The sequence below is a fragment of the Lutjanus erythropterus genome, chromosome 18, assembly GCF_056507025.1.
Source record: "Lutjanus erythropterus isolate fLutEry1 chromosome 18, fLutEry1.hap2, whole genome shotgun sequence".
NCBI lineage: Eukaryota > Metazoa > Chordata > Actinopteri > Lutjaniformes > Lutjanidae > Lutjanus > Lutjanus erythropterus.
In genome coordinates, this window is record NC_139334.1 from 20,571,219 (window position 1) to 20,585,251 (window position 14,033).

Consider the following 14,033-nt stretch of genomic DNA (forward strand, 5'->3'; position numbering starts at 1 on the left):
AATGGGGCCTTTTTTCAACTTTTCCAAAAAAAACAAATAAAAAAACCCAATAATTTTTGATTTTTTTTTTTTAATCTCATGTCTCCAGCACATTCCTAAAAAGTTGGGACTGGAACAACAAAAGAAAACTGCAATTGAAGTCGTACATCAAGCAAGAATAGCAAAGGATTTTGTGCTAAATGTGCCAACTCTACTGTTTTGGAACATGCTGCAAGCATCAATTTCAGAATTAGGTGTATATAGTTAATATTTTTTCTCTTTAAAGTATAACTTTATCTCATGACTTACTGCGGGGATATTTTTTTTTACCTTTTCCTGGCAGAAATAGGCTTCCATAATGTTCCAGTTCTGTAAAAGTGATTAATTACCTTCCAACTAGCACCTGAACGCACCTTGAGAGAGAGAAAAAAAAAAGTGGGATTTTGATTCAATAACAAAATTTTATTCAGGCTTCACATTTACATCAATGTTCAAACCAGGCCTCCACAGTCTTTAATGTACAAAAAAGAAAAGACACTCATACTGGTGGTTGACATTCATCAATGATGGAGAACTAATTGGCCAGTTGGAAAATATTTAAATTCTTCTGTCTCTATAGTATTTTTACATCCAAAATGTGTGAATGATTAGCCTCCATCTGCCACTCAATCTATACATCATCAAGTAAATCAATAATGTTAAAGTACAAAAAAACAACATCCTTTTCTGTTGATTTCACACACTCTCTGTTGCCAGTTTATTAGGTATACCTAAAACAATCATGTAATAAATCATACTGCCATGAAGGTTGTAGTTTTTTGTTTGTTTTTACTGAGGCGTTTGTCTCCATTCATCAGTGAGAGTACAGGCTAAATAACACAAACACCTCTATATATCTTCTCATATTGAATAAACATCTTGGAAACTGAACATTATAACCTTCATCAAAGTAGGATTTGTTGCAGGGCTGTTGTACTTTACTGCATTAGTTTTAGCTCGGTGTACTGCACCTCATGAACTGCCAACTGAGCGTATTTTCAGTATGTTTGCCCCATTTTCTGATATAAATATTAGGCACATTCTTGCGGCAGACTGGAGTTCTGTTAAAAGCTACTGGCACACATGGTGGGTCGGTCACTTGTGAAATTTCTTGCTAGAATCCTTTGCATGATCCAGTAGGAGTTGGCACGGTGTGAACTGGTTCCCATAGACGGCTTCAAACTGCCTCATCTTCTCCACCAGCTTGTCCGCGCCGAAGGTGTCGACGAAACGGAAAGGCCCTGGACGCAGAAAAGACTTTGTTAGAAATATTATCACAGGGACACGTCAAATGAACAATAACCAGACCTATTTCAGTAAATGAAATAAGTCTGGTTATTTTAGGCTTATTTTCAGGAAATTCGATTTCATAAAGGAGGTTTAAACAAGTCTGACCAAAGTTGCTACTAACTCCTGCTAGTTTTCAGGCTTATCTTCAGCACATGATTATCCAGTGTTATAATCTAACCGCTAGACTGAAACAGTGTTTCTCCAAAACACACTTTGACACATGGGCAGAATTTATTATGTATTTAAATGGACACTTTCTAGAAATGATAATTCCGACTTTGTTGTGAGCAGTTTCATGAAGGAACTATTTTCTTTCTACCCAACTACACCCACCAACGGTATCACTGTGCTAGCATGCTTCGTGGTGCTTCGACAAGTCGGACGCCACTAATGTTTACAACTGTCTTGCCTGTAAGTAGATGCTGATGATGATATAGATCAGTATAAATAAAACAGTTCCAACATGAAACTGCTCCCAACAAGATCTGTGAATTATCCTGAGTAACCACGTAATGATTTTTGAATTTTTTCATCCCTACTTGTGTAAAAAGCCCTTCTTGGATCTGTTAGTTGCAGTGGTTTTATTCATTTTAGCTGTGTTGTTTAATTCTGAGTGTTTCCTGTGGCCACAAACACCACAGTTTTGTCTTTAAGTGTCTTTTTACTTCACTGTGAAGTGATGTGATCAGTGCTTGAGGTGTTGGAACTGTGTTTCACAGTCTTTGACTTAGTTTGATCTCAACATTTCAAAGTTGGCTTTATGAAACAGTTTTATTCTCGTTCACTTCTGTTAGGCTCAATCAAAGCAGGGCTTCCCGGAGACACCTTTATGAAACATCCTTCAGCTGAGTTACTGAACTATAAAGAACACTAGATCAACAGGTTAAAGGCCTTGTTTCATCCTAAATGCATTGTTACTGTAATTTCTGGACTCTCAAATTCACTTAGAACAAAATGACACCATTTAGGGAGGTTTTCATTGACAGATACAGACTCTGAGCACAAGTGGCTCAGGTGACATTGACCAAAGTTTGAACTCTGACCTCCAAGGCAGGGGGGGAATCCCAGGCCAAACACAGCCCCGATGTCTCCCTCCAGAGGGTTGTTCAAAATGCCCTCTTGCAAACACAGCACGGCCTCGTTGACGAATCGAGAAATGAGTCTGTACTGCACGTCAGAGTCTGATGAACTGTAAAAAGATAAGAAAATAACAACAGTGCAACATGTTAATTTAACTGCAATAAAATGTCATGTAATATCAAGGCTCAACAGTTTGTCCATTCAAAATAAATCTAGTTCTTATAATAACAAACAGAACAATTTGTCCAAAATTTATTTACTGCATGACTACTTCTGCAACTGTCCACTATCAACTTACACAGCAGGATTTGGTGTAATCCTGTATTTCTCAAGGATATCTCCAATCTCTGGGTTGACCTCTTTGACTTTGAGTCCTGGCTGGTAGATGTAGCAACCCTTCCCTGATTTGCGGCCTTGAGAATATAAAAGGCAAGAATAAATACATTTTATTAAAACATGTACACATACAGTAAAGTTCTACATCCAAATATCACTGGCCACAGTCCTCCAGTGTGACCACCTCGTACCCTTGAATCCCAGGTCCACCATGGTCTTCAGAACCTCCACGTTTCCACCACCAAAGCGGGAGCCGAAAGCTTTGCCGAGGTCCTCAGCCACGTGGGCAGCGACGTCGATACCGACTTCATCAGCCAGTGTGGCTGCACCCACAGGGAACCCAAAGCCTGTGGTGAGTGAATCTAACTTCTTGGGGTCAACTCCTTCCTGCAAGTGCAATTGGATAAAATTAATAATAATAATATACAACAGCTACCCTTATGCATCTTAGGTCCTAAATCCTCCACCACCCTCTACAGTACAAAACAAACTCAGTATTCACAGCTGCATTTTTTACTGTAGAGATGCTACTGACCTGAAGTACTCGTACTGCCTCAGCCAACATGGGAGCCAGACACCTTGTCGTATAGAATCCGGGGCCATCCTGCAAAGACATTTGTTTAATATTTTATTGAAGTGCAATATTGATATAATTATTAACATGCATCATCATCAGGATCAGAAAATTGTCCATAGCAAAGTGACTGAAATTTGTCTTTTTGATGCATCCTGTACAGAGGTCACATTATCTGGATATCTGTTTTTTTTTTTGTTTTTTTTTAGCAAAGACAGAAAAATCTGAAGACTGTCCATCATACTGACAGATTAAAAAAAACTTAGGGTGATCTACCCTCAGTGTTCCTGATTTACATGTCCTTATAAATGCATAATATGTTAAGTTTATGTTTATTAAGTGTTATTGTGAATAGAGGTCATTGCTTTTTTTTATTATTAAATGCTAGTAAATAGATGGTCTCATTCTTATTAAAAATGGAAATTAAAATAACAAATAAAAATAGATTATTATGTGTGATGTGAAAAAAAGACAACACAACCTCTGTATTTATGCATACAGAGAAGAGCAGTTTGGCTGTAAAGTGATGCACTGTGGTCATTACTTCAAGCTACTGCTGTGATTAATGTTTTTGCTGAATCACTGTCAACCACCTTATAACGTCATTGTGGGCCATTCGTGGTCATTTCTTTTACACAGTGTATTCATCGGACAGTAACTACACAGGGAAAGAAGACAGAAACATGACGCTAAACCTCACCCCGACAACAATGATGACTTTGCCCTGCTTCAGGCCGACTGCCACAGCAGAGGCTGTAGTGTCTTTTGACGTCTGAGGAGTCGTTATAATCTCAAGGAGCTGCATCTTGTCCACAGGAGAGAAGTAGTGCATTCCAATCACCTGCAGACACAGAGAAAATACTCAATAATATTGCTGTTTATTTCAATTTGGAAGCACTTTTAAATAATAAGTGAAGTACAAACCTTGTCTGGTCTCTTGCTGGCAGCAGCAATATCCTTGATGGGCAGAGCAGATGTGTTGCTGGCAAATATGCAGTGAGGGGGAACCACCTGCAGACAAAAGTTTGTTAGATCGTAGCTCAAACTCTAAAACTAAATGTTGCAACAGAGGCCTACTGAGGTTCTTAAGTCACACTTACAGCCTCCACCTCCTTCAGGACTGCATGCTTGATTTTAATGTCTTCAAACACAGCTTCAATAACCATGTCAGCTTTTTCGAAGCCGCTGTAATCCAATTGGCCGGTCAGGTTGGACAGTATGGAGTCCCTCTGAAATGACGTGATGTTCTTCTTTTTGGTCTTGTCGTTGAGCCTTTTTAAAAAATAAAGAGTCAAATGATTTATCATCAAACTTTAAGATCCCACATTTTAGATGCTACAAAATTTACAATTTACTGTCAAATATCCACAACCACAAAGCATCTCTCCTACAGGAATGCTGCAGCGCTGTCAGCCCATGAGTGAAAAAGGGGTTGACAGTAGAGGAGTTTGTAGCACCGTCTGGTTCAAAAGTGGTTTAGCCAACTTCACTGACAGTCATCATCAGAGCAGAGAGCATCGAAGCAGCAGCTAACACACTGGAGTTGTGCTGCGCTGCCTTCAGCTGGACTTATGATCACCATAGTGAGCCTGACGCACGGCAAAAATGACATTATATCATGTGTCAGCTTGAGCGTGAGGCTCCAAAAGTTGCGGTGCTTGGTCATGCCCCTGTGAATTTTTCTAACTCGTCAGCCCTGGTGTGAGCTGCGCCTCTCAGTTCAACATGGAGGAAGACTGGCCAAGCAGGTTGCCTGTACAAACATCATATGTAAACACCATATACATCAAAACTACAGAAAGATTTGAAGATGCCTGCCCTCTTGTTAAAACTACATCTGTTCAAACAAGGTGGATCCCAAAATGCCTGTGATATACTGTATAATAAATTCCCTCCTTAAAATTCATTATGATGATGAAATACCCACTGATCTCTCTTCAGGGCTCCTACAGCCTTTTAAGAGTCAAATTAGTCAAATTAAAGCACGTTCTAGGTACCTAAAAACCAAATTTCCAGACTGTCAAAGCCTTTATCATCACATCTAAATCATTATAAATGTCATTATGAATTCCATTATACACACAGGAATATTATCACTATTTTACCAGCTGCTCATATTAACTTTGATTGTGCGTTTTGATCATAAGGGATCAACAGAGGACTTATCTAGCTATGAATGACAAATATGACGACAAGAAGATTAAAGTATTTTTGACTTACATGAGTGATTATGTATTTTGGGAATGTAATTATGATTTCCTTATGAGGGAAAAAGTTAAACACTTCAAGGGAATAAGACAGACAACTGCTCTTTTATATACATTTAGTTTTTATATTTGATTGACAGGTGTGCAGACAGTACCCTTAACTTGATGTGTTAGGAAGCAGTGTATTATTTATACATTCAGCTATATGATACGTCATTTAGAGAGTTTGCGTCCATCTGGTGATTTTAAGTCCATTATTCATTCTGCCTTACGTGTCTTCGGTCTGGCCCATCAAGACATCTCTGCACAAAGGCAGTGGACACAACGTGTAATCTCGTGTCCCCTTTGTTGTTTTTAATAGACATAAGAAGATAAATTCTTCCTCAGCACCGAACTCTCTGGTCAGCAGAAGCAGCCATGTTGGATAATGATGTTCCTCCAGTTACACACAGAATATTTTGTTTGTACGCTCTCTGACATTTTGAAGAATAATGCAGCAAACAACATGTGGGTCATGTACCATCTATGGGCGCCTGCGCCACTGTGTGCAAGCATAAACAAGGCTTCGCACTGCACTCCTTTAACCTCTCTCTGCTTCCATCACACTAGTTTTGTAATTTGTGGTCATTTTGAAAGTAAGTTTCACAGCTTATAATGCTGTTGCTCTGTGTGCAATCAATGATGAAGCAAAATTACAAAAGTGCAGAGATTCGACGGACCAAACGTGACTCGGCTGTGACATCTCAACTACTGACATGAATCATCAATTTTTCACAGGCAGCCCTTGTCAGGATGTGACTTAACTACATATGTAAAATAATAGTAATTTTTATAGTTCACTTAGAATTAGAATTAGAAGTCATACTTACAGTAATGCAGTGAGTTAATGATCAAGATGCATTTTGAAAGATCTCATTAATGTTACATGTCTAATACTTGGGAGTAGGTGACTCTTTGTTGCTTCCTTGTAAATGCATACCTTTAATTTCCTTGATTGATATTCCCATAAGGAGGAGACTAATGACCAAAACAACTAATATTTCAATGTGTGATGATAACTCACCCTTTGTAAACCTGCTGTTCTCCCCTGGCCAGTCCATCCAGAGTTGTGTCCTTCAGGACTGTGTGCACACCTTTGTCCACAGTCACCTGGGCGATACCTGCTCCCATCAGACCTGCACCCAAGATGGCGAGAGTCCTGGTGACAAACAAAAAAAGACAGACAGTTTATCCACCACCTAAAAAAGCAGTAGAGAATAGCAGACAATAGGCATCAGTGGAAACGCTGAACAAATATTTAACTGTGAAGTCAGTGGGATTTGTCTGAGCTGTTCGTAAACACATCAGGATGTCAAATACAGATGTTTTGGGTTGGTGAAAGGTCCCAAGCACAGCAAAACAATGAGAAAAACCTAACAATGTACAGGCAGAGGGCAGGGTTTCTGCACATACTGACACCATCACACACTTTAAGTGGGCCATAAGTGATGATTATTGTTTATTAAGGAAAATATTACACCTTTAACAACAACCATGTAAGCATGACCAAACTTGTCTGAAATGTCAGATGCAGGCTGAACATGTGTTAACTGTCCCACATCATAGCGATGTCCACTTACTTCACTTCTCTTTCAGGAGTTCCAAAGCGGTTCTTCTTGCAGGCGACTTGACCGTGATAGAGACCAATCAGGGCTGCTGATTCTGTGGTACTCGCCAAATTACCAAAGTTCTGTGACAGACATGAAAATATGGTGATGTTCACTTGCACAGTGTACTACTGTAAATACTACTGATGTCAGCCAACAACGACTCTTACCTGAGACTCGGCTAAGTATCCAGCAATGGGGCCCTGTTCTACTCCAGTCTTCACACACTGAGAAGGAAAAATGTTAAAAAAAAAGTGAAGATATGTTACACAGGAGAATAAAAATATTCCAAGATGATTAATAAAGCGGAGAAGTCAAAAGAGACTGTTAGTTTACTACCAAACCAGTGATTCATATTTAACAAGCTGTGGCCAGTGACTGTTTGGCATTTTAATTGACAGAGACTTTTTACTTACTTCAATGATTTTCAGGGGTGCTGGATAAAGTCCTTTGCTCTGCTTCATAACTTTACCGTGGACAGTTTTGTAAATTTGGTTTCGTACCAACTCAAAGCTCATAATGTAGTCTTGAATTTCTACAGAGAAAGAACATTAAATCTTTGATGTAGTAATTTTTAATCATGATAAATCAAGTGACTATACAGAGTCAAATGCTTAATAAATGCAGCCAAGCTTACTCTGCATGGTGCCTTTCTCTTTCTTGAGTTTGATCTTCTTATTGGCGATGCCTCTGGCATAATCGATGGCAACTTCCTCAAGGTAGTCTATTGTTCTTTCCTCTGGACTCTTCAGCCCAGGACCTAGAATACAAGTACAGATAGCAGAAAAATAAAGGCAAATTAATTTTAACCTAAAGATGTTTGCATGTTTGAATGTGCAAACTTTCCACCACCTCAAATGAATGAAATGCAGGTTTTATTTTGGAGGACAGACATCCAAACTTAACAAGTATAACAAGAGCATATTAAAGACACAAGGTGTAAACATAAAGACAAGATTGGATCATTTATTATACAAATAAGGTATCCAGATACAAATCCCCTTTTAATACGAGGTGTAAATGAAGTGTTTCTGATTAGGGATTGCAGATTACAATATCTGCTGGTGGTAATACTTTAAAAGTAGCCTCTGAAGCAGTTAAATTCTTCTTTGAATTATATGCGAGTCGAGATAGCTTACCTAGAGGGTCAACAAGTTGGTCGACAAGCCCCATCTTCTTGGCTTTATCTGCTCTGATATTTCTTCCTGTGAGCATCATGTCAAAGGCGTTGGGTAGACCAACCTACAGGTAATGAAAGAGACGTATGTGAACTGATTTATCATCAGTATCGATAGTGAGTTGTGCTGTGTGTAGAGGAAGAAAAAAAAATAAAATTCATGTTATGAATACAAGTTTTATTGTCATTAGTCACAATCTTGTGTTAGGAAGGACAGACTTGTTGAAAACTAGACATGATAAGCAGGGGGAAATAATCTGTTTGCAGGGTCTCAAATGTGAACGTAAACATCTTAAACCAATTACGAGCACTAACCAGATTATTTCGCTGCACAGTCTGGCTATTTCAGCTCTTGTCTTCACATGAGATTCTATGTTATAACCATGATAGGATCCTTGACATACGTGATCTGCATGATCCTGCCTCCTGTATGTTACTTGCGCTTAAATTAAATCCAGTAATTAAAATAAGGAACCGTGGAAATTTACAGAATATAATCCCAGTACTAACCATTTTGGGAAGCCTTTGAGTGCCACCAGCTCCAGGTAGAAGACCCAGCATCACTTCAGGAGTACCAAGAACTGTTTTCTTGCTCTTTGTTGCAATTCTGTACTGGCAGGCGATGGCAAACTGAAATGCAAATAGAAACCATTGGATAACACATTATTATCAATCATCCACAGTCAAATATTTCCAGTATAGTCAAACATACTGTTGAAACAAGGTAGTTTTACCTCTAAGCCTCCTCCTAGGCATGAGCCGTTGATGGCAGCAACGATGGGTTTGGGAGATTTTTCAATCAGGTCGAACATCTTCTGCCCTTCCTGAGAAAGTTTGGTGACCTCCTCTGCACTCTTGCAGGCCTGAATCATACTGACACAGATGCATAAATATATTAAAAGAATTCAAGGAAATCCAAGTTACGTCCATTTTTACAATTCATTCAAATATAACAAAAGATCTGTGGGTGCAATGTGTGTTATGTTAAAACAAACTTTTAATGTAAGAGCAGATATAAAAAAATAAACATTTAATTCTACTGTGTAATAATTAATAACAGAAGTAGACATATTAAGCAGTGGATTTAATGAGGTTCCTCCTACTTAATATCGGCTCCTGCAATGAAGCATCCCGGCTTTGAGGAGATGAGGACAGCACTCTGAACAGCGTTGTTGGCCCACACTTCACTCATTACCTCTGCCATCTCATTTTGCATCTGGATTGACAGTGTGTTAACCTGGAGGGTGAAATGACCATTAGTTTCACATTACATCCTCATAAGTGAAAGCTGTCACATTTATGTTTAATGAAGTCACACCTTAGAGTTTGGATCGCTGATCCGTACAACAGCAACATCGCCCTTGACTTCATAGTTCACATGAGTTCTGGCTAAAAATAGAGAAGGGAGATAATGTACAGTGAGAAAATAAGTGTGTCACAGGACAGCCTGACCTATTTTTATCCCACACACTATATAAATGAAGACTGGGCAATATCCATATCATGATATGAGACTAGATAACATCTTATGTGTTTGGATATCATTATATTACGATATGTCGTAAGTGTTCTCTTTTCCTGGTTTTCAAGGTGGCGTTTCAGTAAAGTGATGTAATCTGATGCACTTAAGATTGTTCTAACTGTTCTATTGTTTGCCCACTTACTCATTATACCTATATTACTGATGATTATTTATCAAAAAAAAAAAAAAAAAAAAATCAAAACTCATTGCATGAATATTTTGTGAAAGCACCCCTCGTAATCTGTTCAATATTGCAATTACAGCCGTCACAATACCAGAATTTTAAACTTTGATACAACACTAGTATAGTTTTTTTATTACCAACCTGCACAAAGTACACTTTCTACACTATAATTAATGCATATTGTATTGTTTTAAACATGTGGAATTGAAAAAATATTGATTCTTAGATACTTTTGACTAGAACTGCAACGAATAATCAACAATTAAATTAGTCTCCAACTATTCAGATGCATAATTAAGATTATTTATTTTTTTTCTAGTAATTGTTCGATTAAAAATGTAAACAGTAACAGTAAACTGAATATCTCTGGGTTGTTGACAAAACAAGACATTTGAGGATGTTACCTTGGGCTTTGAGAAACACTGATCAACATTTTTTATAATTTTCTAACATTTTATGGACCAAACTACCAATTAATTAATCAAGAAAATAACCGACAGATTAGTTGACAATGAATTTAGTTGCAGTCCTACTTTTGACAACCTTTGTCACAATATTGATAAATATCGATAGAGATATTTGGTTTAAAAAAAAAGGGGGGGGGGGGGGGGGGGGATATATAGGGATATTTGATTTTGTCCTTATCACCCAGCCTTAAAATAAACGTGAAGTGATTTTGGAGTTACCTAGCATTGCAGGAGCTACTGAGAAGGTGCGAAAAGTGCTGCCTGTAATGGAAAATGACAGTAAACAATGCATTATTACAATCACAACATACTGTTTAGGTCATTCATCATTATGCACATTGCTTCACCCCTACAGTTCAGATTAAAACCATTATATTAAGCCTTAAACACTGTAAACAAACCAAACATCCTCGTACAACAGACACATCAAATATATGTGAGTCGGTCACATAATGTAGCCTTGACCTCAGACGGTCTCGGCCATGCTGTGCAATCCAGTGGAAAATGACCCTTCACCTACATTCTCCGCCTGCCATTCAGACAGACAGAGGCAGCAGCAGCCATCACAATGGCGAATCAATGGCACAAGCCTTCAAATCCCTCACAAAATAGTCTAAACAGGGATACCTTACAGTTAAAAGCGGCAGCAAGCTGTCTAAGTTAAACTTTAATTTTAAACTGGAGCTCCCGTGACTTCACGTCAACTGGAGCTATTCCGTAACAGCCAGCTAGCTAGCACAGATAGCAAGTATACACTTAAAGTTTGCTCGCTAAAACAAAAAGTTTAGAAGTTACAATTTTACGAAATATTCTTGTTGAACCTTCAGACAAATATGTGTTTGCATTAGAAACAAAACTATCATAATGTGTAAAACACTACCATACATTTCTGCATTAAGTTTCACTCTGCGGAGCTAGCAGCTAATCTAACAAGCTAATTACTCATCTACGTGTAGCTAGCAATCCCCGTATTTTCACCGTAATGGTTTTATCTTATTGCTGAATACTAGAGGCATGCATCTTCTACCTGGATAAAGAGCATATTTCCTTGCTGTCAATCTGGAAAGAACACCAAGGGCTCGAACACCAGCCATCTTGGGAGCGGAGGTCAGTGGTGTGAAGTGAAGCTAACTAGCTCACTGTCAAAGTACTATCATCGGTACTTGAGAAGAAGGCAAGATTGGTGACTTCATACCACTTCCGCAAACGATCGTTCTGATCAGAAGCTCATTGGCTTTCACTGGAAATAACCGCATGTCATTGGCTGACTCTGAGGTACTCGCAGCTCATTGGATGTTAAATGACTACAAAACGCCTCTTGATGACGCAACCGCTTCTCATGCCCGAAATGAATCTGAAAGCTGACGACTGGAAATCCTTTTGTTTTAAATTCACATCGGCATTCAAATAATTGTAACACGAATATAAGACACTTTAGTCATTAGAAATGTATGTATACAGTAAACCTGCTATGTAAAATATAATGATTAGACTACTGAAAACAATAGCAGGATGCTACCACAAGGGGGAGGCAGAATTCAGTTTAAGAGACTTCTAACTTTTTTTCAACTAGTAATAGCTACAGATAAAAACAACAGTGGAAAAAAATTATATTCATGTCATAAAAAAACAATTATATATTATATCCAACGAATGCAAACTATAGATAAAAAGAGGAAAGAAAAAAAAACTTTGGGGGACTGCTAAACAATTTAAGTACATTTTAAAATGCCTAAATAATGTAATAGTTTATTATTATAATAATTCAGAATTTTGACTTTTAAGTTCTCAGTAGTAGTCACATCAGTTTTAAAATCTGTATTTAAGAAATGTCAGTGGAAGTACTTTTAATAATATTGAGAGACTTCAAACTGTAAACAGCTGTTGTCCAACTGTTGTACTGAAATGGTTCAAATAGCCACAAGCTACACATTTTGAAAAAAGCTTGTTAATTAATTTTACTTTATCATGACATCAGACAATCATTGTAACTATTCTTCAGGGCAAAATCCAAGTTTGATAAGATGAAGTCATGCTTTACATCCTTTTGTAACTGAATGGATTCTTACATTGAGACCATCTCATTATAAAGCGAAAGAACTGTAAGGACATATGAAATGTATACAATCAATCAATACATTGTTTTATATTATTTTAATTGTTTTATTTCATTTTTTCCTGATATTTATTCCATTTTATTTTTCAAACAAAATATATGTTTGCCTCTGGGTGTGTTTACCTGTCTGTTAATTCATGTTTACTGTACATTATGTTGCTGAGCATTTCACAAGCACAAGAAAAATGTTTTTATATTTTGTTTGTATAAAATGAATATTCTGTTTTAGTTCTTCCTTACTGCAGCAATTACTTTTACATATAAAATTTAACAAAATCTAAGTAGTAGACTGACTACACGACGTTCTCAAAAATCTGAAGATAAAATCTTCTCTAAAAAGATCTCTAAAAACTTTTCTTCTTTCCTATATTATTAGTATTATTAGTCTGTCCTCTGATTTTTTGTGACCCCTTCAAGGGACCTTTCCCCTAGATTGAGAAACACTTAACACTACCTAACTGTAGGCCTATATAAAGTAGTTGAAGCTACAAGAGAAAAACACAGCTTGCTCACTGATCAATCAGTATTGAAAGTCTAATAAAACAATAATATATCACTCACATGGAACATTTTACTGCACAACAGCTACTTTTAATTTGATGTTTTCTGTGCAGTTTAAGTTAGCTGATATTACCTATATACTTTTATTTAAGTATTATTTTGGATGTGGGGCATTTACTTGACAATAAATAGTGTGCAGAGTGTCAAGTGAAATAAACTCATCCAAACATTCCTCCTTCTGGCACGTTTTCATGTATTTATTGCTGAAAGATCTTATTTTTTCATGCAAAAATGCTTTACATCATCAATTTCACCATAAAAGCCATCATGTTCACCAGTACCCCAAGAATGGTTAAAAAACTCTTTGAATCTTGAATGAAAGTTCCTCAATTCACATGTCAGATCACAGCAAAAAGGTGACACCCTGTGTACAAACTGATGAACTACATTAACATCGACCTCTCTTAAGGAAAATGGCTCCTACTCTGCAGGATGCACTCTAGCTGATTTAATGCTGAGGGTCCCTTCAGTTTTCCAGGTTCTGAATAGAAGATAATTATAGACTGGTGATAAAGCTTTGTCCCTTTACTTTTTCATATCATGTCATGTCAGGCCATTCATCACCAGCAGCACTTTGCATTATTTTGCATATTTTTCTAAAGCAGGTCAACTCTTATGACTCCCTTCAAAATGAACACATTGCATTGTTGACTCAAATTAAAACACACAAGTAAATTCACTATGAGTAATGATCTTAATTCCTGGTACCTCATATATTTTTACCTCATCTAACAGGAACTGATCATTTTTGAGATATCCCATTTGTCTTGCCTAATGACTGTTTCACACCACTATCTGCGTCTCACTGTGGCAAAACAAGATGTTCTCAATTGCCCTTAGAAATGTAAATATATA

At 37.4% G+C, this 14,033-nt stretch overlaps 1 protein-coding gene across 1 annotated transcript; it reads right to left on the reverse strand.

The window, feature by feature from the left end:
- Nucleotides 1-420: 420 nt before the first annotated feature.
- Nucleotides 421-11,681, reverse strand: hadhab (hydroxyacyl-CoA dehydrogenase trifunctional multienzyme complex subunit alpha b). The gene is made up of 20 exons (XM_084742166.1): nucleotides 11,529-11,681; nucleotides 10,721-10,762; nucleotides 9,647-9,717; nucleotides 9,432-9,565; nucleotides 9,063-9,201; nucleotides 8,839-8,958; nucleotides 8,291-8,393; nucleotides 7,789-7,911; nucleotides 7,568-7,686; nucleotides 7,322-7,378; nucleotides 7,125-7,234; nucleotides 6,569-6,703; nucleotides 4,399-4,570; nucleotides 4,223-4,309; nucleotides 3,999-4,139; nucleotides 3,260-3,328; nucleotides 2,916-3,111; nucleotides 2,687-2,801; nucleotides 2,352-2,497; nucleotides 421-1,259 (listed from the first exon to the last, which is right to left on the reverse strand). The coding sequence occupies exons 1-20, from the start codon at nucleotides 11,593-11,595 to the stop codon at nucleotides 1,114-1,116; spliced, it is 2,292 nt and encodes a 763-aa protein (XP_084598292.1). The 5' UTR covers nucleotides 11,596-11,681; the 3' UTR covers nucleotides 421-1,113.
- Nucleotides 11,682-14,033: the final 2,352 nt, after the last annotated feature.